The following is a 22453-nucleotide window of genomic DNA, read 5'->3' on the forward strand; positions in this document are numbered from 1 at the left end:
GATCACCAAGTGCCCTCTGAGCCACCTGCAGGAAGTTTGCAGGCGTAAATAGTGCTGGGTTATTGCTTACCTCACAGGAGAAAACCACAGACGTTACAGACCCACCCAGGGGTCTCTAGGCCCTGAACCCCCAGCAACAGCAGGGCACAGTCATACACTAACCACTCAGTGCATCCAGTGTCTGAAAGGTAATAGGACAGATATTTCCCTAGCCTTGGGGTGGGGCAGGAAGACGTCAAAGGGAAAATTCTAAAGAAAAAAAAGCCAACCTATTCAAATGCAGTTTTAAAAAAAACAAAAAAGCTTTTGTGACTATAAAGGGAAAAAGATTTGCAATGTATAAGACAAAGGGTTAAAAGCCTCTATACAAAGAGCTCTAACACCAACAGCAAAAGACCAAGCCAAGAGAAAAAAAAAATTTAAATGGCCAATTAAACATTGAAACCAATCATCAAATTAAAAATTAAACCCCCCCAAAAAAATTAAACCCATAATGAAATGGTTTTGTCAATCTGCTTGGTAAAAATTAAAAACATTTGCCAACCCCAGGTGTAGGCAAGGGTGTGGTGAAATGGCGACGGATTCTGGGGCAGGGGAACATGTCCACCCTGCTGGAAGCTGGCCCGGCACTGCAAAGGCGATTTGGTGGCACCTAGTAAAAGCTGTTCTGGAGGTGCGAGCCCTTTAACCCCTAATTGCAGGTAAAGGACTGTACATCCTGGGTCTTCCTGAGAGACGGATGGAGCCCATCAGGATGGGTGAATCCAAAGGATGGGTGAATCCAAAGGATGGGTGACCACGTAGGTAAAAATGACCTCCCGGGACACTAAACGACAGAGAGGGGGGCCACCGTGTGTTACGCTATAAAATAAAAGGACAGACTCTTTAGTGCAGTCTTTGTTTTTAAAAAAACTTGTCTCTCTGCTTCAGCGTTTGCTTCCTTCGAGGCGCTCATTCTGCCCTAAACTCCGGGATTGGGGGTGGGCTTGGCGGCTTCTCTGGCTGGGCCGACGGGACCCCGGCGCCCAGCGCACATCGGAGCCCGGGGGTGCGGCGGAGGACAGGTGGCTGCGGAGCTGCCTTCGAAGGCGGGGCGGCGCATCCCGTACAAAGACAGTCCCTGGGGCCGACCTCTGCGCTTCGACCTCTCCCCAGAGCTCGAGCCCTGGTCCCGGCCCTGGGAGTGGCTCGCGTCCCACAGCCAGGATGGAGCAGCTGAGACGCGCTCCCCTGACGCGCGGATCTGCGCTGGGATCCTCGGGTCTTAGATCCCAGGACAGAGGCAGAGACGCGAGGGGACTTCCAGGCCGGAGCTGGGGACCCTCAGGAACCCCGAGCCGGGGACGCTGAGGCAGGGGGAGTGGCGCTCCTACCCTCCCTGGAGCAGAGGTAGGGGAGGGCCTGCTAGGCATCCGGGCCGCAGGAACGACCCCCTGGGCTCGGGCTGGCCCGGGACACCAGACGGCCCCAGGGCTGTCCCCACCTGGGGCCCGAGCTCACCGAGCATCTCCTTGCGCCGCTGCGTGTGCGGCTGGTCCGTGTAGACCCACTCGAAGTCGCTGCGGCCCGCGCTGTTGCCCATGGTGGGGCCGGGAGCGCGGCTCAGGGCTCGGCTCCCCTCCACCTGTCTCCCTGCTCTGCGCGAGGACCAGTTCGGGCTCGGGGCAGGGCCTCCGGGGGGCAGGGCCTCCGGGGGGCGGGGCCTCCGGGGGCGGGGCCGGGAGCGCCACTGCCACCAGACCTGGGCGCGGCCTTGTGTCGGGGCAGAGGCGGGTCCCCGGGGCTCTCGGAGCCTCAGTTACCTCGGCTGGAAAATGAGACTGTTAGGACGCAACCCGTGCAGAGTCCCCGGACCCCACGTTGTGTGGCGACGCCCCGTTCCCTCGGTTTCACTGAGGCCCCGCCCCCGCGGCTGAGCACCAGTTCTCTCCGCGCGGCCCAGGGCCACTCGCGCTCCTGCCATCCCTGCCCCTACAGACTCGCCAGTGAAAGCGCCCACCTGGCACGGGGCAGGGGTTGGAGGGTAGAGATTAAATGCATGCGACAGTGCTGGTAAACAGAAGGGGCTCGGGAAAGGTTCGCCACCGCGATTCTCCCTCACCCTACCCACTCCTTTCATGCAATAAGGCAGAGGACAATGAGGTGTCTGCAGGTTCGAGGGAGTCAGTCAGCCCCACCCCTGCCTTCAGGGAAACCGAGCGACAGGGACACAGGCATGGAAGAGGCCTATTAATGACTCAGGGTGATACGTGCTATGACACAGGGAGGTCCTGGGACAGCTAAGGTTCAGTAGAGGGGTCTTTTGTATTAGGCTTCTAAGGATGAGTAGGAGTTCAACAGCTAAAGGAGGGCCAGGGCACTGGTGGTAGAGGGAACAGAAGCTGCAAAGGCTGGGACTTGGAAGAATCCAAAACTGTCAGAATGGAGAGTCTGGTTTGTGGGGAGTGGGGGCACAGGGCCCCTCACTTCACCTTCTCAGGGATTCCTCCCGGCCTCCTCTTGCTTCTTTGGAGCTTTGTATCGTGTACCTTGTGTACCTGGAGCCCAGCCTGTAGGAGCTGCCTAGGTAGCAGACTGGCCTGGCAGCCAGAGGTACCACAAGGTGGGCAGGTAATAATGGTGAGCCTCCCTCCAGCCTCCCGCAAGTCTGTGGGCCAGGGCCAAAGGCAGTCCTGGCGTGAGATGGGAAGGAAGGCAACTGGGCGTGGGCATCTGGTGGCAGCCAGCCACTTGCCCCTGAGTCAAGGGTAGGAAAATGGGCCAACAGAGAGGCTGGATTCCCTGTCCAACAGGGAGACGCGTAGAGCCTAGGGTTGCCACCACCCCTTGCACCACCCAACAGTGTCGCCTACCTGGCTTGCACACCTCCAGGAATGGAGAACTCAGCACTCCCCAGGGCAACCTGCTCTATTCACAGCCAGAGGGACCCTCAGAAGTCGTCCCAGCGGCTGCCACTTTACAGATGGGTAAACTGAGGCTCACAGATGAAGGGGGCCTCAGAATAAGCAGAAGAGCTGGGACAGGCCCCTGATCTTTGACTTTAAAAGCCCAAAGTCAGAGTGTCAGCCCCGTGTTACAACCAGTGAGATCTGAGTCCCAGCTCTGCCCTCTGGGGCACCACCATGCCTGCCAGCTCCCTCTGCCCAGGATGGAGATCAGCAAACCACTCAGAGATCGACCCCAGGACTCATATGTCCAGGTGAAACTAGCCCAATGGCTTCATTTTACAGATGAGAAAATTGAGGCCAAAGAGGGGACAAGGCAAAGAACAGACTGGAGAGAGACCTGAGAGTGGAATAAAAGTTCATGACTTCCAATCAGCTGCCATGGCCAAGTAATCCCCAATTCCCTGAGGTCGGCTTGAACCACAGAAACTCGGCTTCAAAATGATGAACCCACTCAGAGCACATGGGCTAGTCTCCCCACCAGGTCCCTGGGCCTAGAAATGAAAGAAACTGCATATTCATTTGTAATGTGGTGTCCTGGGTGGGATCCTGGACCAGAAAATGGGCAGTACGTAAAAACTAAGGGAATCTGAATAAACTATGGGCTTTAGTTAATAATAATGTATGAATATTTGGTTAATTCCTTGTGTATTAGATTATAATATATCCCTATATTTTAAGATAGTAAAATAAAGAGAATTGGGTATGGAAGCTATGGAACCATCAATACTATCTTCACAGTTTTTCTGTAAATCTAAACCAGATGTTAAAGTTTATTTTAAAAATGAAGCAGGGCTTCCCCGGTGGCACAGTGGTTAGGAATCTGCCTGCCAATGCAGGGGACATGGGTTCGAGCCGTGGTCCGGGAAGATCTCACATGCCGCGGAGCAACTAAGCCCGTGTGCCACAACTACTGAGCCTGTGCTCTAGAGCCCGCGAGCCACAGCTACTGAGCCCACGTGCCACAACTACCGAAGCCCGCGCACCTAGAGCCCATGCTCCGCAACAAGAGAAGCCACTGCAATGAGAAGCCTGCACACCACAACGAAGAGTAGCCCCCGCTCACTGCAACTAGAGAAAGCCCGTGCTCAGCAACAAAGACCCAACACAGCCATAAATAAATAAATAAATAAATATTTCTTAAAAAGAAAAAAAAATTAAAGTGAAGTGTATGGACTTCCCTGGCGGTCCAGTGGTTAAGACTCCGCACTTCCACTGCAGGGGTCACAGGTTCAATCCCTGGTCGGGGAACTAAGATCCCGCATGTAACAGGGTGTAGCCAAAAAATAAAAATTAAATTAAAATGAAGTGTATAAAATGTACATATGAACAGATACATACATGCATAGATACATACATATGTATACAGATACATATATATGTGTGTGTGTGTGTATATATATATATATATATGTAGTCGTTGTTAAATCCCTAACAATCTTGGAAAACAGTGACTTTTGTGGATGGAAACCGAGAGGAACCCAACAAGGCCAGCCACTCACTCTTCCATGACTCCTGCACACCCTCCACTCCCCCACTTCCCCTAAGCTGGGTACCAGCCCCAGTAGGCAGGGTTCACTGACCCCCAGGAGGGACCCTGATCGGAGACTCTTGGTCAGGGTGCTCTGGTGTCTTCAGCTGCCTGTGAGAAGCAGGAAGCACCTACGCCCAGAAGTCTTGACTATAGTGTTTGCTGCCCCAGCAGAAAGTCCTCTCCTGCCCCATGTTTGCAGAAAACAGGCCAGAATGCATTCCACACAGCACCTCCCAGCCCTCCCCAAAGCCAGCTGAGTCTAACAGCCCGTGACCCAGAGCCGGCCAACGTCGGAGAGAAATCACTCCACGAAAAAGGGCAACCACCCCAAGAATGGGAGGAACTTCACACCTGGGAAAACAGAACTGGACTGAGGAATGAGAGTAACATCTCCCAGGAGACATAAAGGGCTATTCCAACCTATTAAAATAAACAAATACACCAGAGGTGGGCAGGTATGTATTGCTTCTTTAAAAAAAAAAAAAAAAAAGGGCTTCCCTGGTGGCGCAGTGGTTGAGAGTCCTCCTGCCGATGCAGGGGATGCGGATTCGTGCCCCGGTCTGGGAGGATCCCACATGCCGTGGAGCGGCTGGGCCCGTGAGCCATGGCCGCTGAGCCTGCGTGTCCGGAGCCTGTGCTCCGCAACGGGAGAGGCCACAGAAGTGAGAGGCCCGCATACCGAAAAAAAAAAAAAACCTTCAGGACTTCCCTGGTGGTCCAATGGTTAAGAATCCTCACTTCCACCACAGGGAGCACAGGTTCAATCCCTGGTTGGGGAACTAAGATCCCACTTGCCACATGGGGCAGCCACAGGAGAAAAAAAAAACCTCTACTGAAATGAGAGGGACTTCCCTGGTGGTGCAGTGGTTAAGAATCCGTCTGCCAATGCAGGAGACAAGGGTTCGAGCCCTGGTCTGGGAAGATCCCACATGCCACGGAGCAACTAAGCCCGTGCACCTCAACTACTGAGCCTGCACTCTAGAGCCCGTGAGCCACAACTACTGAGCCCACATGCCACAACTACTGAAGCCTGCATGCCTAGAGCCCATGCTTCACAACAAGAGAAGCCACCGCAATGAGAAGCCCATGCACCACAACAAACAGTAGCCCCAACTCACCGCAACTAGAGAAAGCCCACACGTAGCAACGAAGACCCAACGCAGCCAAAATAAATTAATTAATTTTAAAAAGAAAAAGAAATGAGAGCTGGGGGACAGGAACAGAAACCCAACATCCTTTTAATGAGATTTCTAGGAGAGAGAATGAAGGAGAGGTGACATTTACCCCTCCCCTGCCTTGTTTTCTTCAAAGAAGCCATCTCCCACTACAATTATAATTTAATTATATGCACATATGATTCTGCCAACCTTAAATAAATTGTTACATCATGTACTTATTTATTTGCTTATTGTCTGCTCCCTCCTCTCCAGTGTGTTGTTCCCTTGGGTTCACCCCTTGCATCCCTAATGCCTAGAAGAGTTCCTGGCACAGGAGATGACCTTAATAACAATTTGCTAAATGAAAGAATGAATGGGGACTTCCCTAGTGGCACAGTGGTTAAGATTACACGCTCCCAATGCAGGGGACCTGGGTTCAATCCCTGGTCAGGGAACTAGATCCCACATGCATGCCACAACTAAGAGTTCACATGCCGCAACTAAGGAGCCCATGTGCTGCAACTAAGGAGCCTGCCTGCTGCAACTAAGACTTGGTGCAACCAAATTAATTAATTAATAAAAAAAATTTTAAAGCCTACAAAAAAAAAAAAAAAAAGGAGGGACTTCGCGGGTAGGCAGTGGTTAAGAATCCACCTGCCAATGCAGGGGACATGGGTTCGAGCCCTGGTCTGGGAAGATCCCACATGCTGTGGAGCAACTAAGCCCATGCACCACAACTACTGGGCCTGCGCTGTAGAGCCCGCGAGCCACAACTACTGAAGCCCGCACACCTAGAGCCCATGCCCCGCAACAAGAGAATCCACCACAATGAGAAGCCCACACACTGCAACAAAGAGTAGCCCCTGCTCAACACAACTAGAGAAAGCCCACACGCAGCAACGAAGACCCAGCACAGCCTAAAATAAATTAAAAAAAAAAAAAAGAATGAATGAGTCACATCAAACAAGTAATAACTGAGGATTTCCCCAGAACAAAGGAAAGACATGAGTCTTCAGACTGAAAAGTGTGCCGTCAAGATGAAAACTTGGTTCAGCCAGTTTGGAAAAAACTCTGCAGCAAAACCTGCTGAAGCTCCATGTCCATCCACCTCATGAAGTGGAACTTTCACAGCGGGGTGCGTCTTGCAAAGAAATGAAAATAGGCACTCGCCAAAGACATGTGCAGGGATGTCCACAGCAGCTTTACTGGTAGGAGCCCAGTCCTGGAGACAACACCAACCTCCAACCACAGGAGGATGGACAGACGTCTCATGGCAAATCCACCTGCTTGAAGGTGTGCCGCAATCAAACCACGGCACCAAAACCTACACCAACGTGGTGTATTATCTGAGCTTTTTAAATTTACTGTATTTCTAATGCTTTGACATCTTGGGGCATTGCTGACCCTGAAGAGACTGCCCTCCAGGGCTGGCCAGTTCCTAGAGATGTAAATGCTTGGCCAGGGAGTGTGCCTTCCATAAGCAAACTCACCTACCTCCAGCCCACCACCTGACCTACCTGCTCTGTACTCAGGGCCAGTATTCCCCTGCCCAAATCACCCCAGGGCCAGGTACCAGGCAACTCGACAGACAACCTGAATAAAATTATTCAAACTAACCAATGCTAAGCCTGCTGACCCTGCCTCATCCTTCGTGGAAACTACCATAAAGGCTCCTGCCCTGCTTTCCCCTCACGCCCTGGGCGCCTGACCCTGGTGCTTCCCCGTGTGGCCCTGGTGGCACTGCCTCTGCTCTTGGGAACCATGCAGGACAAACTGTCTTGTCAAGGGCAGTGGCCTCCTGATCTCTTGGCCTCACCACACCTGAATAATAATAAAACCTACATTTTAAAACAATTGGTGCAGCAAGCAGGGTGGTTTGGCCTCAGACTAAAAAGATTTGCTCTTGGAATACTAACTGGTCCCACCAGGTGGCAGTGGCAGCCTGGGAGGGTGGCGCCACCTGCTGGCAACACTTGTGCTTGGTGCCGCTGCCGTTGGGGACTGGCCGGACATGGCCACAGTTCCTTGAGTTCTGGTCTGAGCCATTACTTGCCTAGATTCTGGGGGGACGTTCCCAGGGTCCCCCTTTTTCTTGGTTGACCAGCTAAGTTTACAAAGGCCCCTCCAAAGGGAAGGAGGTGTGACTTCCCGCTAAGTGCTGTGGCCGGGCCTGACCGGGCAGCACTGATACGTGTGCACAAACTGAGCTGCCGTGAAAGGTGCCCTGCCTTTCAGCCCGGCCCATGGGGCAGAGCCGTGCTCTTCAGAGCCGCACTGCCAGGGCGCCCACCCCAGGGACTGTGGCACCCTGCAGGTCCTGGGGGAAGGGCCGTCGTCGCTGTGTTGTTTGCCTTGCTGCAGTCCCATTTTCCCCCTGACCCAGAGGAATAGGAGGGACCATACTGGTGGAGACCTGGGGCAGGAGGGAGGCAAAAGAAGCGTCCCAGGTAGTGGCTGCTACCTAGAGGCTGACAATTGGGCCCCTTGTCCCTGCCCATTTTTTGCTTATCGGCCCAAGACAGAAACTAAAAACCACAGAATCAAGCAGCTAAAAGCCTCAAACAGAAAAGAAAAAAAAAAAAGAAAAAGAAAAGAAGCAGGGGTGAGGGAAAAGAGAAAAAAATGAAGAAAAAAGAAAACCCTAGATACAGGGGGAGAAAGCAAACGGTGAATAAATAAATTACATATCTTATAAATATATAAATATATTTATAAAATATATAACAAACAAATTTTACATATAGTACGTATTTTAAAATATTTTAAATATATTTATAAAATATATAATAAATTTTACATATATACATAAATTAAAGGTCCATAGTTTGACCCAACTGGAGATCCAAAATTTAGACACTAACAATTTATAAAATAAATTATATATATCAATACATAACTATACATAACAAAAATACCACAGAATTTATATAACAAAAAGATTAAAAAGCACCAGTTGGCTTTTGTGCTTCTATAACATAGGTTCTAAATTAGCTTTAGTATTTGCTGACATCACCCACTGACAAACCTTCATGGGGCTTAATCAATACTGGGGCTCAAATGATTGTCATACCTGGGGATCCCACGAAATTTGAACACTGTGGCCCCTATAATCTTAGGAAAGAAACTGAATATAAAATAGAGGGGAAATAGACATACTTCACTTTAGTGGTAGCCTTGCCTAAATTTCCCATACTCATAGTACTTTTTGCCCTAAAATATCTCATACTGAGCAAAGACGCTCTAACACTATGAATAATAAAATTAAAGTCTTTGGCATCTACAAATTGACTTGATAAAATGGGACCCCACAGACCCCCAGTTAAAATAGTTAATATGACACAACGTAAGTTAAAACAGGGCCTTCAGGGAGTAAAACTTTTATATAAAACCTAATTAACAAAGAGTGATTATCCCCACTGCTTCCATTTAATGACCCAACTTTGCCTATTCTGAAACCTGGGAAAAAGAAAGTGTTCCTCCTGGTGGATTCACAATAGTAAAGCTGTGGTTCATGCATTAAGGCCCTTGACCCAATATCCAATTTTTTAAAGAATATTTATTTATTTATTTGGCTGTGCTGGGTCGTAGTTGCGGCACGTGGGAACTCCATTGCAGCATGCATGCAGGATCTAGTTCCCTGACCAGGGATCGAACCTGGGCCCCCTGCATTGGGAGTGCAGAGTCTTAGCCACTGGACCATCAGGGAAGTCCCTCCGATATTATTAAAGTCACTCCCTCCACCCAATCAAGACCAGTATTTCTTTTGCTCTTACAGATTTGGCTGCTATGCTCTGTTCAGTGCCTATATCAACAGCCTTTCTGCCAGTTTGCCTTCAACTCTAAAGGGATACACACACCTTTCACAGGCTTCCCATGGGGACTTGGACAGCTTTGCCATCACCTCTGCATGAGAACACCCACTCCCCAGTGCCTTCCCCTACTACACCCTCCAGCTTCCCAGCAGGACCACGACGACTGCCCCTTCCCCTTGGTTACACACACCACCACTCATCCTCACATAGACTTTACCAGACGGCCACCTCATGCCCCCAGCAACTGCCCCCCAAAACACACCAGGATAATATTGTAGAAAAACAGGGCTTCCCTGGTGGCGCAGTGGTTGAGAGTCTGCCTGCCGATGCAGGGGACATGGGTTCGAGCCCTGGTCTGGGAAGACCCCACATGCTGCGGAGCAACTATCCCCGTAAGCCAGAATTACTGAGCCTGCTCGTCTGGAGCCTGTGCTCCGCAACAAGAGAGGCCGTGATAGTGAGAGGCCCGCGCACCGTGATGAAGAGTGGCCCCCACTTGCCGCAACTAGAGAAAGCCCTTGCACAGAAACGAAGACCCAATGCAGCAAAAATAAATAAATAAATAAAATTTTAAAAAATATATTGTAGAAAAACAGACAACAGCAACAAATCATATGTATCTCTTATATTAATATTTTTAACACACTCTGATTCCACAGAGATATGGTTAGAGACCCTGGAAATTTCAGATCTGTTTTCTGGGGTAATGCCATATAAACGAGAACCTTCGGTATGGACCAGCCTGGAAGGACTCCTAATACTTGCTACTTGTGTCCTTCCTTCCTCTTCTCACAATAGGAACCCAGGCGCCACTCTCTAAAATCCTCCTCTATCATCTCCCCAGGGTTCCTTAAAATGATGTCCAAGCATCACAGGGCCAATTATATTCATCATGCCTATTTATTTTCTGTAATTCTAATGCTCTGGCATCTTGAAGCCTTGTTCACATTGAAGAGACTACCCACCTCCCAGGGCTGGCCACATCCTAGAGATAACAAACTGGGAGTGTTCTTTCCACACGCAAATTAACCAATCCCAAGCCCAGGAGCCACCATACTAAAGAATAACAAAGTAACGATGTCAAGACCTACTATGAGACAATATGTCCTTGGTGAAAGGACAGACATGTAGACCCACGGAACAGAACAGAAAGCCCAGAAACAGACCCCACACAAATATAGTCAGCTGATCATTGACAACAGAGCAAAGGCGTTCAATGGAGAAAAGACAGTCTCTTCAGCAAAGGTTCTAGAACCACCAGACGCCCACATGCAAAAGAACAAACGAACCTAGGCACAGACCTCACACAAAAAATTAACTCAAAATGGATTACAGACCTAACTGTGAAGTACAAAATGATAAAACTTCTTCAAGAAAACATAGGACGGGGCTTCCCTGGTGGCGCAGTGGTTGAGAATCTGCTTGCCAATGCAGGGGACATGGGTTCGAGCCCTGGTCTGGGAAGATCCCACATGCCGCGGAGCAACTAGGCCCGTGAGCCACAATTACTGAGCCTGCGCATCTGGAGCCTGTGCTCCGCAACAAGAGAGGCCGCAATAGTGAGAGGCCTGCGCACCGCGATGAAGAGTGGCCCCCACTTGCCGCAATTAGAGAAAGCCCTCGCACAGAAACGAAGACCCAACAGAGCCATAAATAAATAAATAAATAAATAAATTTTAAAAAGGGGAACAAACCACTCAAAAGTCATAAGGAGAGTGTGTTTCCTAAAAAAAAAAAAAGATTTGATCAAGTTTTACTATTCTCCCACTGGAGATGGGGGAGGGGGAATCAGTCATATTTAATAAACATCTCTCTCCTCAAAAAAAAAAAAAAAAAGAAAACATAGGACGGACTTCCCTGATGGTGCAGTGGTTAAGAGTCCACCTGCCACTGCAGGGGACACGGTTCGAGCCCTGGTCCAGGAAGATCCCACATGCCGCAGAGCAACTAAGTCTGTGCACCACAACTACTGAGCCTGTGCTGTAGAGCCCGTGCTCTGCAACAAGAAGCCACCGCAATGAGAAGCCTGCGCACCACAATGAAGAGTAGCCCCCACTCTCTGCAACTAAAGAAAGCCCACGTGCAGCAACAAAGACCCAATACAGCCAAAAAATTCATTCATTCATTCATTTTTAAAAAAAAGAAAACAGGAGAAAAATCTAAATGACTTTGGGTTTGGTGATGAGTTTTTAAATACAACAGCAATAGTACAATCCATGAAAGAGAAAAAAAATTATAGTTTCCACTTTATTAAAATTTAAAATGTTTGCTCTGTGACACTGTTAAAAGAATGAACAGACAAGTCACAGAGGAGGAAAAAATATTTGCAAAACACATATCTGATAAAGGACTTGTATCCAAAACATACAAACTACTATAAAAAGTCAACAAGGGCTTCCCTAGTGGCGCAGTGGTTGAGAGTCCTCCTGCCGATGCAGGGGACGCAGGTTCGTGCCCCGGTCCGGGAAGATCCCACATGCTGTGGAGCGGCTGGGCCCGTGAGCCATGGCCGCTGAGCCTGCGCGTCTGGAGCCTGTGCTCCGCAATGGGAGAGGCCACAGCAGTGAGAGGCCCGTGTACCGCAAAAAAAAAAAAAAAAAAAAGTCAACAATAAGAAAACAAATGACCCAATTAACAAATGGGCAAAAGATCTGAACAGATACCTCACCATAGAAGATATACAGGTAGCAAATAGCTTATGAAAAGATGCTCAACATCATGCTGAACAAATTAAACAATAATGAGATACGACTGCACACCTGTTACAACGGCTAAAATCCAGAACACTGACCCCCCTAAATAGTGTCAAGGAGGTGGGGCAACAGGAACTGGGCTGCATCCATACAGTGGAATATGATTCAGAGATAAAAAGAAATGAGCTAATAATTCGCAAAAAGACGTGGATGACTCTTAAATGCATACTGGTAAGTGAAAGAAGCCAGTCTGAAAACACTGTGTGACTCCAATTATAGAATATTCTGGAAAAGGCAAAACTAGCGTGAATACAAACAGAACAGTAGTTGCCAGGTGTGCTGAGGGTAGAGTTAGGGATTGATAGGGGGTAGTAGGCAAAGCTCAGGGGAATTTTTAAGGAGGTGAAATTATTGTGTAATAGTAACTATAAGACATTAGCAATTGTCAAAACTCGTAGAACTTTATATCACAGAGAGTGAATCTTAATGCATGCAAAAAGCCATTTAGGAGGTATGGATCCCAGGATGCAATGCAGAATATGACAAAAGAATCTGATTGTCTTAAAAATGGGTGAAACAACCTCACTGAAGGGCCTGGGGGAATAAGGTGCTGACCTAAGTAACACTGGAAATGTGTACAGACTGCAAGACTAAAGCCAAAAGAACTGTACTCTAGTTGATAAAGCTGCTTCCTGTGGGGACATGTGTTAACAATTCTAGAACCACTCTACAAGTATCCTGGAATTGAACAATTAAGTAAATAAGTGGCAGATGGTAAGAGCCAGGTTTCTTGCTGTTGGAGTGGGATGTTAAGATAAGCAAGGGCAAGAGGCTGAAATGTTCCAGGCAGTAATGGCTTAGGGTTGGAGACATCAACGTAAATTTATGTTTAGCTTAACATATACACAATGGTTACATGTTGAAATAGTAATAGATTGCCTTGCTTTGTTAGCTCTGAGCACCTAGAAACAAGGACATCCCAGCAGCTACGATCACATGTGATCTTCATTTCTAATACCCTTCTCCAGTGAAGAACCCGGGCTTCTTGGAGAAATGGCAGATGGTATGACTAGGGCTAGAAATATACAAGATGAGCCTGGAGCATCCTGTAATGGCTGAAAGTAAGAAGTGCTCAACACACACAGACACACAGACACACACAGACACACACACACAGAGTGACGGGGGCATCACAAAGAGACCCAGGAGCCAACCACAAGAGTTCCCAATGGCCAAAGCTAGGACAATTTGAGCAATAAAATAAAGTAGCATTGAATCATTAGAGACATGCAAATCAAAACTACATGAGGTACCACCTCACACCGGTCAGAATGGCCATCATTAAAAAGTCTACAGGGCTTCCCTGGTGGCGCAGTGGTTGTGAGTCCGCCTGCCGATGCAGAGGACGCGGGTTCGTGCCCCGGTCCGGGAGGATCCCACATGCCGCGGAGTGGTTGGGCCTGTGAGCCATGGCCGCTGGGCCTGCGCGTCCGGAGCCTGTGCTCCGCAACGGGAGAGGCCGCAGCGGTGGGAGGCCCGCGTACCGCAAAAAAAAAAAAAAAAAAAAGTCTACAATGACAAATGCTGGAGAGGGTGTGGAGAAAAGGGAACCCTCCTACACTGTTGGCGGGAAGGTAGATTGGTGCAGCCACCATGGAGAACAGTAACAAAGTTCTCTAAAAAACTAAAAATGGAGTTGCCATATGATCCTGCAATCCCACTCCTGGGCATATATCTGGAGAAAACTCTAATTCAAAAAGATACACGCACCCCAGTGTTCATACCAGCACTATTTACAATAGCCAGGACATTGAAGCAACTTAACTGTCCATCGACAAAGGAATGGGTAAAGATGTGGTACACATGTACAATGGAATATTACTCAGCCATAAAAAAAGAATGAAATAGGACTTCTCTGGTGGAGCAGTGGTTAAGAATCTGCCTGCCAATGCAGGGGATACGGGTTCAAGCCCTGGTCCAGGAAGATCCCACATGCCACGGAGCAACTAAGCCCGTGCGCCACAACTACTGAGCCTGCACTCTAGAGCCCACGAGCCACAACTACTGAGCCCACATGCCACAACTACTGAAGCCCACATGCCTAGAGCCCGTGCTCCGCAATGAGAAGTCACCGCAACGAGAAGCCCACGCACAGCAACGAAGAGTAGCCCCTGCTCGCCACAACTAGAGAAAGCCTGCACACAGCAATGAAGACCCAACGTAGCCAAAACTAAATAAATTTTTTAAAAAAGAATGAAATAATGCCATTTGCAGCAACATGGATGGACCTAGAGATTATCATACTACGTGAAATCAGACAAAGACAAATACCATATGATATCCCTTATATGTGGAATCTAAAATATGACACAAATGAACTTATATTTGAAACAGAAACAGACTCACAGACATAGAAAATAAACTTATGGTTACCAAAGGGGAAAGGGGGTGGGGAGAAGTTTGGGATTAGCAGATACAAGCTACTATATATAAAATAGATAAACAACAAGGTCCTACTGTTTAACACAGGGAACTATATTCAATATCCTGTAATAAACCATTATGGAAAAGAATCTGGAAAAAATAAAGAGATATATATATGTATATTTCAGATATATATATAATTTAATCACTTTGCTGTGCACCAGAAACTAACACAACATTGTAAATCAACTACGGAATGAAGGAAGGGAAGGGGGGAAGGGGGGAAGGACTGGGACTTCCCCGGTGGTCCAGTGGTTAAGACTTCACCTTCCAGTGCAGGGGGTGTGGGTTCGATCCCTGATTGGGGAACTAAGATCTCATATGCCTCGCAGCCAAAAAAACAAAACATAAAACGAAGCAATATTGTAACAAATTCAATAAAGACTTTAAAAATGGTCCACATCAAAAAAAATCTTAAAAAAAGAAGAAAGAAAATGGCATTGGATTATAACCCAAAGCATTAGACAAATATCCATGAGTCCATATTGATATAAATGACTGAGTAAATAACTAAATGGAGGAGAAGAGACAAACCTCCCATGCAGAAGAATTCCAAGGAATTTAGGTTCATATCTCCCCCTCAAGGACAACTCCCCACTCCTCAAGTGTGGGCTGCACCATGACTTCCTTCCGAAGACGACAGTATAGGCAATTCCCTGGCAGTCCAGTGGTTAGGGCTCCGTGCTTTCACTGCCGAGGGCCAGGATTCAATCCCTGGCCAGGGAACTAAGATGGAACAAGCTGCGCTGTGCGCGGCCAAGAAAGAAAGAAAAAAAGAAAACAAAAAAACCCCGAAGAGGACAGTATGGAAGGGGAGGGGGAAGGGTCACTTCATGGAGGAGAAACACGACAAACACATCTCAGCCAGGTGACCCAGGTCAACGTCAACAGCGATGAATCTTGTTGAGAGTATGTGGCCTTGATATGAAGAAAGGGCACTTCACCGCTGGTGTCTTCCTCCCAAACCCGTAACTCAAGTCTAATCATGAGAAAAAGCCAGAGAAAATCCCAGCTGAGGAGCATTATACAAAACACCTGGCAGTACTTAAAGCTGCCGAGACCATCAGAAACAAGGAAATTCTGAGAAACTGTCACGGCCAAGAGGCACCCGAAGGGACATGACAACTAAATGTGGTGTGCTGTCCTGGAAGGAATTTTGGAACAGAAAAAGGACATCAGGGAAAAACTGAGGAAACCTGAATAATGTATGGATTCTAGTTAGTAATAATGTATTGACATCAAGACGTGTTCACTAATTTTAGGGAATCTACCATACTAATGAGCATGAGTATAGGAGAACTCTCTGGACTATCTTCCCTGCAACTGTAAATCTAAAACTGTTCTAAAATTTCAGAAGTTTATTTTAAAAATATACACAAAAGCATACAGACTATGTTTCCATTTATGTGAAGTTCAAGAATAGGCAAAGCTAATCAATGGTGTTAGTGGTCAGAATCGCGGTTTCCTTTGTGGGTGAAAGGGAGCCCACCAGGGGCTGGAAGTGAGTGGTCTGCGTCCGGACTGGGGTGGTGGTTACACAGGTGTAGACAAATGTGAAAATTCATGGAGCTGTATTCCTAAAATGTGTGCATTTAACACGTTACATTTTTAAAAACTGGAGAAGAATTGCTTTACAATGTTGTTAGTTTCTGCTGCACAGCAAAGTGAATCAGCTACACGTATCCATATATCCACTCGTTTTTAGATTTCCTTCCCATTTAGGTCACCACAGAGCACTGAGTAGAGTTCCCTGTGCTACACAGCAGGTTCTCATTAGTTATCTGTTTTATACGTAGTGGTGTATATATGTCAACCCCCATCTCCCAATTCGTCCCATGCCCCCCAGTACATGTTGCAATTTAATTAAAAAGTGAACACAGGGACTTCCCTGGTGGCGCAGTGGTTAAGAATCCTCCTGCCAATTCAGGGAACATGGGTTCGAGCCCTGGACCGGGAAGATCCCACATGCTGCGGAGCAACTAAGCCCGTGTGCCACAACTACTGAAGCCTGCACGCCTAGAGCCTGTGCTCTGCAACAAGGGAAGCCACCGCAGTGAGAAGCCCATGCACCACAACGAAGAGTAGCCCCGGCTCGCCGCCACTAGAAAAAGCCTGCGGGCAGCAATGAAGACCCGACGCAGCCAAAAATAAATAAATAAATTAATTTTTAAAAATGGGGCTTCCCTGGTGGTGCAGTGCTTGAGAGTCCGCCTGCCGATGCAGGGGACACGGGTTGGTGCCCTGGTCCGGGAAGATCCCACATGCCGCGGAGCGGCCGGGCCCGTGAGCCATGGCCGCTGAGCCTGCGCGTCCGGAGCCTGTGCTCCGCAACGGGAGAGGCCACAGCAGTGAGAGGCCCGCGTACCGCAAAAAACAAACAAACAAATGAACACAAAAGGAAACAATAACAGCAAAAAAGCCTGACGTCACCATCTACAAACACTGTCGAGAAATTTCTGAACACCTGCAATGAAGAGAAAAATGCCAAAAGCTTCCAAGAAGAGACAGAAAAGAAACAACCTGTAGAAGAACACGAGTCAGCCTGGCCACAGACTCCTCAGCAATGCTGTGCACAGGAAGCCCTGGAGCCGGCTGCCAGGTCCACCCCTCCTGTGTCTCTCCAACCTTGGCGCCCCCAGCCCACCCAGTACGCCCAGGCCAGGCCAGCTCTGCCCTCAGCTAAGTCTGAGCAGCTCCTCCAGCTGCACCCCACAATGCCCCCACCCCCTCCCCGTGTCCCCAGATCTCTTACCTCGCATGCCTTCCCCATCTCTCTCCAAATCCTTCATGCCAAGCCCCAGTGCTACCTCCTCCAGAAGCTCCCCAGACCTGTGAGCCTGAACTAGAGGTGCATCTCTCTTCCACCCTCTCCGCTCCGCACTGGTCGCTATATAATACGGAAGAGCCTTTGTATTCTATTACAAGTTAATCACTAAAGGGATGTTGCCTATAAGCTTCAATTATACACAATGGCCCCTCTCTGGGGACCTGCCTCCCAGGTAATGAGTGTTAAGCTAAAATACTTTTGTTTAGCTCATAGGAAACCTCCTGACTGGGCCCATCTGTGAACGGCTGCGGGAAGGAAGAAAGGAACACGTCCCCTGCAGAGGCTGGCCGAAACCAGGACTTCACCCTGTCCCCTTTCAGTGTAAAAGTATCCTGAATTCTAGCTCAGGGAGGATGGTTCTTTGGGACCTCTAGTCCACCACCTTCTCAGTGTGCTGGCTTTCTGAAGAAAGTCGCTATTTCTTGCCCCAGCACCTTGTCTCTCCGTTTACTGGCCTGTCCTACAGCAAAGCAGTAACATCTGTCTCTGGGATCTCTGTCTCCCCTGTTCTGCCCGAGGGGCAGCACAGCCTCTGGACACAGACGGACCCAACTGGGATGGCACCCCTGCCTCCCACCTGCCAGGTGACCTTGGGCAAGCGTTACATCCCAGCCTCGGTGTCCCCACCTGTAAAGTGGGGATAGCTACTCCACTTCCCAGGGTGGTTGGACGTAAGTGGAAGCCTGTGTAGGAAGCACCCAAGACCTCGCCTGGCACCTCGTAGGCCCTCAAATGAAGACAGTTATCAGCTGGGAGAACCAGGCTGTTCACGGGATTGATGGACGCCTCCTCTGTGGGGCCCTTGGCATTCCAGGCGGGGAGCCAGGCCCTGAGCACTCTTGTTGAGATTTAATTCATGACACTTCTTTGATTAAGTCATTTCAAACATGTGGCTTAAGGATAAAATTAAAACCAGTTGGAGAAGTCCGCCCTGATTTGGCAGGGGGAGGGTTCCAACCACAGACAAACGAACTCAGTCAGGTGTGGATGGATGTTTGGGGCATGGGATGTGGGGCTAGCCCCACAGGCCAGAAGTCAGACCCTGACCCAGGTCACGCCAGCGCCTCCCCTGGGCCAACAGTAAACTGGGGGCCTCCCTCCTCCCATGTGACTGTGGAGGAAACAGGTTCAGCAGAGACATGAGCTTCAGCCCAGGCCTGTCCGGCTTGTGCGTGTTCCGCGGAGCTGAGGCTTCCAAATCAAAGCTCTGGAAGGTTCTTGGCCTCCAGGGCCAGATCCCCGGCCCAGGTGTGACAGTGTGACAGCCAGGCACAGGGGCAGCCCAGGGCTGGCACACTGCAGACTCAGTCCTCTCCTGCCTCCGTCCACGTCTGTCTGTGGATCCTGTCAAGGTGTCTCCGCAGGGCCCACTCCTGGGCCTGGCAGCCTGCTGAGAAGCATTCTGAAGCTCAGATCTTATTCAGGGTGAAAGGCCTCTAAGTGCCTTTGAAACAGGAGGGAAGCGGACAGGGCACAACCTCTGAAAGAATGACATAGCCCCTGAGGATAGGACATAAACTGGTCAGCACCAACTAGGTCCAAGATAGCGGAAGATTCAACTTCCAGTGGACCATGAGCCTCATTATACGCTCATTGTACTACATTAGCATAAGCTAAGTGACACACCCACCAGCACCATGACAGTCCCCAGGCCGATAAAAGGCCATAAAGTGGGCGGTGGCCCAATTCCTGGAAATCTCAGCCCCTTCTCCAAAATAGTTGGAATAATCCTCCCACTCATTACCCAGCTCATAAAAACTAACCACCCCATATTTCGGGGCCTCCCGCTTTCTGAGACAGCCCAAAACCTGCCTGTGGAGTGTGTTTCTCCCAAGGTCGGTGTTGCCTTTTGAGATGGACCGCATTCTGTCCATAATGTGTATCTCTCTAAATAGATCCACTTCTTACCTATCACTTTGTCTCTCACTGAATTCTTTCTGTGATGAGACATAAAGAACCTGAACTTCGGACTTCCCTTGTGGCTCGGTGTTTAAGAATCCTCCTGCCATGGGCTTCCCTGGTGGCACAGTGGTTAAGAATCTGCCTGCCAATGCAGGGGACATGGGTTTCAGCCCTGGTCCGGGAAGATCCCACATGCCGTGGAGCAACTAAGTCCGTGCACCACAACTACTAAGCCTGCGCTCTAGAGCCCACGAGCCACAACTACTGAAGCCCCCGCGCCAAGAGCCCGTGCTCTGCAACAAGAGAAGCCACCGCAATGAGTAGCCCCCTGCTCGCTGCAACTAGAGAAAGCCCACGCGCAGCAACGAAGACCAGACCCAGACATACATACATACATACATACATACATACATACATACATACATAAATTAAAAAAAAAAAAAAAAGAACCTGAGCTTCATTGTCCTGAGACCAGGTGTGTGATTTTAATTAAAAGAGTGGGTTTAAGTCCCAATCTGTGTTTCCCATCTGATTTTGGGGCTTCCCTGGTGGCGCAGTGGTTGGGAGTCCGCGTGCCGATGCAGGGGACACAGGTTTGTGCCCCAGTCCGGGAAGATCCCACATGCCGCGGAGCGGCTGGGCCCGTGAGCCATGGCCGCTGAGCCTGCGAGTCCGGAGCCTGTGCTCCGCAACGGGAGAGGCCACAACAGTGAGAGGCCCGCGTACTGCAAAAAAAAAAAAAAAAAAAAAATCCCATCTGAGCTGTGCGGCTTCACTGCCGGCACCACCCAGTGGGAACACCTTCTGAGCTGGGCCTGGAGTTGGGGGTTGAAATGCTTCCTCCCCACACCCAACACACACACCCACAGACTGTAGAAGTCACTGTCAACCAGTCAGGCCCCTTGGGGGCTCTGCTGGGGCTACGATCACCTGGGGCATAGTGGCTTTCAAGAGAACTCCCCAGAATTCACCAGAGTGGGGGTAATGGTGGAATTGCAGGCAGAGTGACTGGGCCCCCATGTGTTCAGGTAGACCAGAAACCCCGGGTGTGGAGAGCCCTCTCCTTAAGGGTCTCTCCGGGGTCTAGTTTCAGCTCAACATGGTTGCATTTTCAGGGGATAATCAGTGTTTGCGGCCCACACAAATCCAAAGAGTCCCCAAGGTCTCAGACATGTCCCTTGAGAGGGTCAAGGGTTGGCCCCAGGCTAGCCATTGGCCTCTGACTTCTCCCCTCCTTAGCTTTGCCCTCACTCTCAGGGCATCTTCCTGAATCCCAAGGGGTAGGCAATACCCCACGCCCACACCCAGGGCCCCCCATCACCACCACCCAAGCAGCCCTGGCAATGTGTCATCAGCCGTGAAGAGTTTAGACATGGGCCACCTTGCACCCAGCAGCTGGGCTCACCCACAGTGCGGAAGGTGGGATGGAAATGTGGAATGCCTGTTGCTGTGGCAGCAGGAAAGCCGGAAGGGGAGGCGAGGTTTTTATGCAAAACCTGTAAAAATAAAATGTATGTAGATCCATCACCAGAGATGTGTCGGCCTAAATACACCCACACCACAGAGTATTCCGACCAACCTATTTATGTGCTACAAGTGTTCTCATGTATCAGCGTGTCCCTGTGTGTCTGGGTGAATGCGTGTCTGTGAGTGCATCTGTGAGCCTGGCATCTTGCTCTGTGTGTGTGTGTGTCCTTGCATAAGTGAATGCTCTGGAGAAGGCCTGGAAGGATGCTCCCCAAGAGGGGAGGGCAGGGCAGGGATTACTTCCAGGAGGAGGGGCTGTGGGACCAGGGGTGTTATTTTAACGCTTCTGTCCTGTTTGAGTTTTGTAAGCTTAGATCATTAAAAGAATAAAAAATATCTATTTGGACCAAAAAACATTGCCTGCCATCAAGCCAGCAGCCACTGCAGCCGCCTCCTACGGTGCGCCCTGAGGGGAATTCAGGATGGAGAAAAACTGGATACTGGTCCTAAGTAGTTAAGATGCATATATAAGGAATAATTTCAATGAGCCCAGACTCTTGCATCTTTTTTTTTTTTTTTTTGCGTTGGGTCTTCATTGCTGCACTTTCTCTTGTTCTGGCTCGCGGGCTCTAGAGCACAGGCTCAGTGGTTGTGGCCCATGGGCTTAGTTGCTCTGCGGCATGTGGGATCTTCCTAGACCAGGGCTCGAACCCGTGTCCCCTGCATTGGCAGGCGATTCTTAACCACTGCACCACCGGGTAAGTCCCCAGACTCTTGCATCTTTCCGTACATAGAAAGGCACTAGAATCATTAACTTGCGATGCCTGGTTTCTGTGATTAGCAGTAAGCTTTTGATGTTCTACTACTTTTTTTTTTTTTTTCCCAGCAAAAACTCCTATATACCCTGGCTCCCCCCTTACCTCTTCGGAGCAGGTCCTCAAAGCTATCTGAGAGGCACTGAGCTCTCAAGTTATAGTCCTCGGTAAGGTCACCAAATAAAACATAATTCTCAATTTTTAGGTTTTGCTTTTTTTTTTTCAGTTGCCATCTAATTTAATGTTTTAAAATTAACAGACCTCTCTGGTCCAGCATCGCTGAGTCTCGCCCTCCTCCACCCCCAAGGCCAACCCGCGCCCCCTGCTGGCTGGAAGGGCCACCCGCGTCCCTAGCCCTCGCTGGGTCACCTGGCCTGTGGCCTTTGCTGTTTTGCCTCTGAGAGTCCCACCCTCCCACCCCGAATCCCGGCCCACCAAGGCAGCCCAGCCCAGCCCCTGCCTTGAACTGCCCAACCCCCTCCGCCCCGTCCCCACCCCGGGGTTCCCCTGCGTGCAGCCGGTGGGAACCGGGGCACTGGTGGCCCGACGGCCCCCATCCCACCCTCCCGCGAACAAGCGCCAGAAGTAAAAAGGCCCCAGAGGGGAGACTCGCAGGTCTAGCACAGAGCTTGGGAGCGGGGAGGGGTGGGCCGCAAGGAAGGGAGAAATTCGCTTTCGAAATCCTTATTTTAACCCCTTTTCTGCCGGCCCATCCGTCTCCTATCTGGGGGAGGGGGGCAACAGGCCCTCCCTGGGCCACGCTCAGGGCTCTCAGCGCTCCGGGCGCCAGCCACGCCCATGCGGGGGCGGGCGTGGG

The 22453-nt window shown here is 49.7% G+C and overlaps 1 protein-coding gene across 3 annotated transcripts in view; it reads right to left on the bottom strand.

The window, feature by feature from the left end:
• Positions 1-22453, bottom strand: part of DEGS2 (delta 4-desaturase, sphingolipid 2) — a 65006-nt gene that overhangs the window by 17672 nt on the left and 24881 nt on the right. For 2 of the 3 annotated variants that reach the window (XM_081228185.1, XM_081228184.1), the window contains exon 1: positions 1501-1742. The exons of the other annotated variant lie outside the window; for it this stretch is intronic. In XM_081228185.1, the coding sequence (XP_081084311.1) occupies positions 1501-1582 (82 nt within the window). In that variant the 5' untranslated portion in view covers positions 1583-1742. Of the gene's footprint in view, positions 1-1500; positions 1743-22453 lie in introns of those variants that run through there. 3 annotated transcript variants of the gene reach the window in all.

This window comes from Mesoplodon bidens (genome assembly GCF_964165515.1).
Source record: "Mesoplodon bidens genome assembly, chromosome: 3".
Taxonomy (NCBI): domain Eukaryota; kingdom Metazoa; phylum Chordata; class Mammalia; order Artiodactyla; family Ziphiidae; genus Mesoplodon; species Mesoplodon bidens.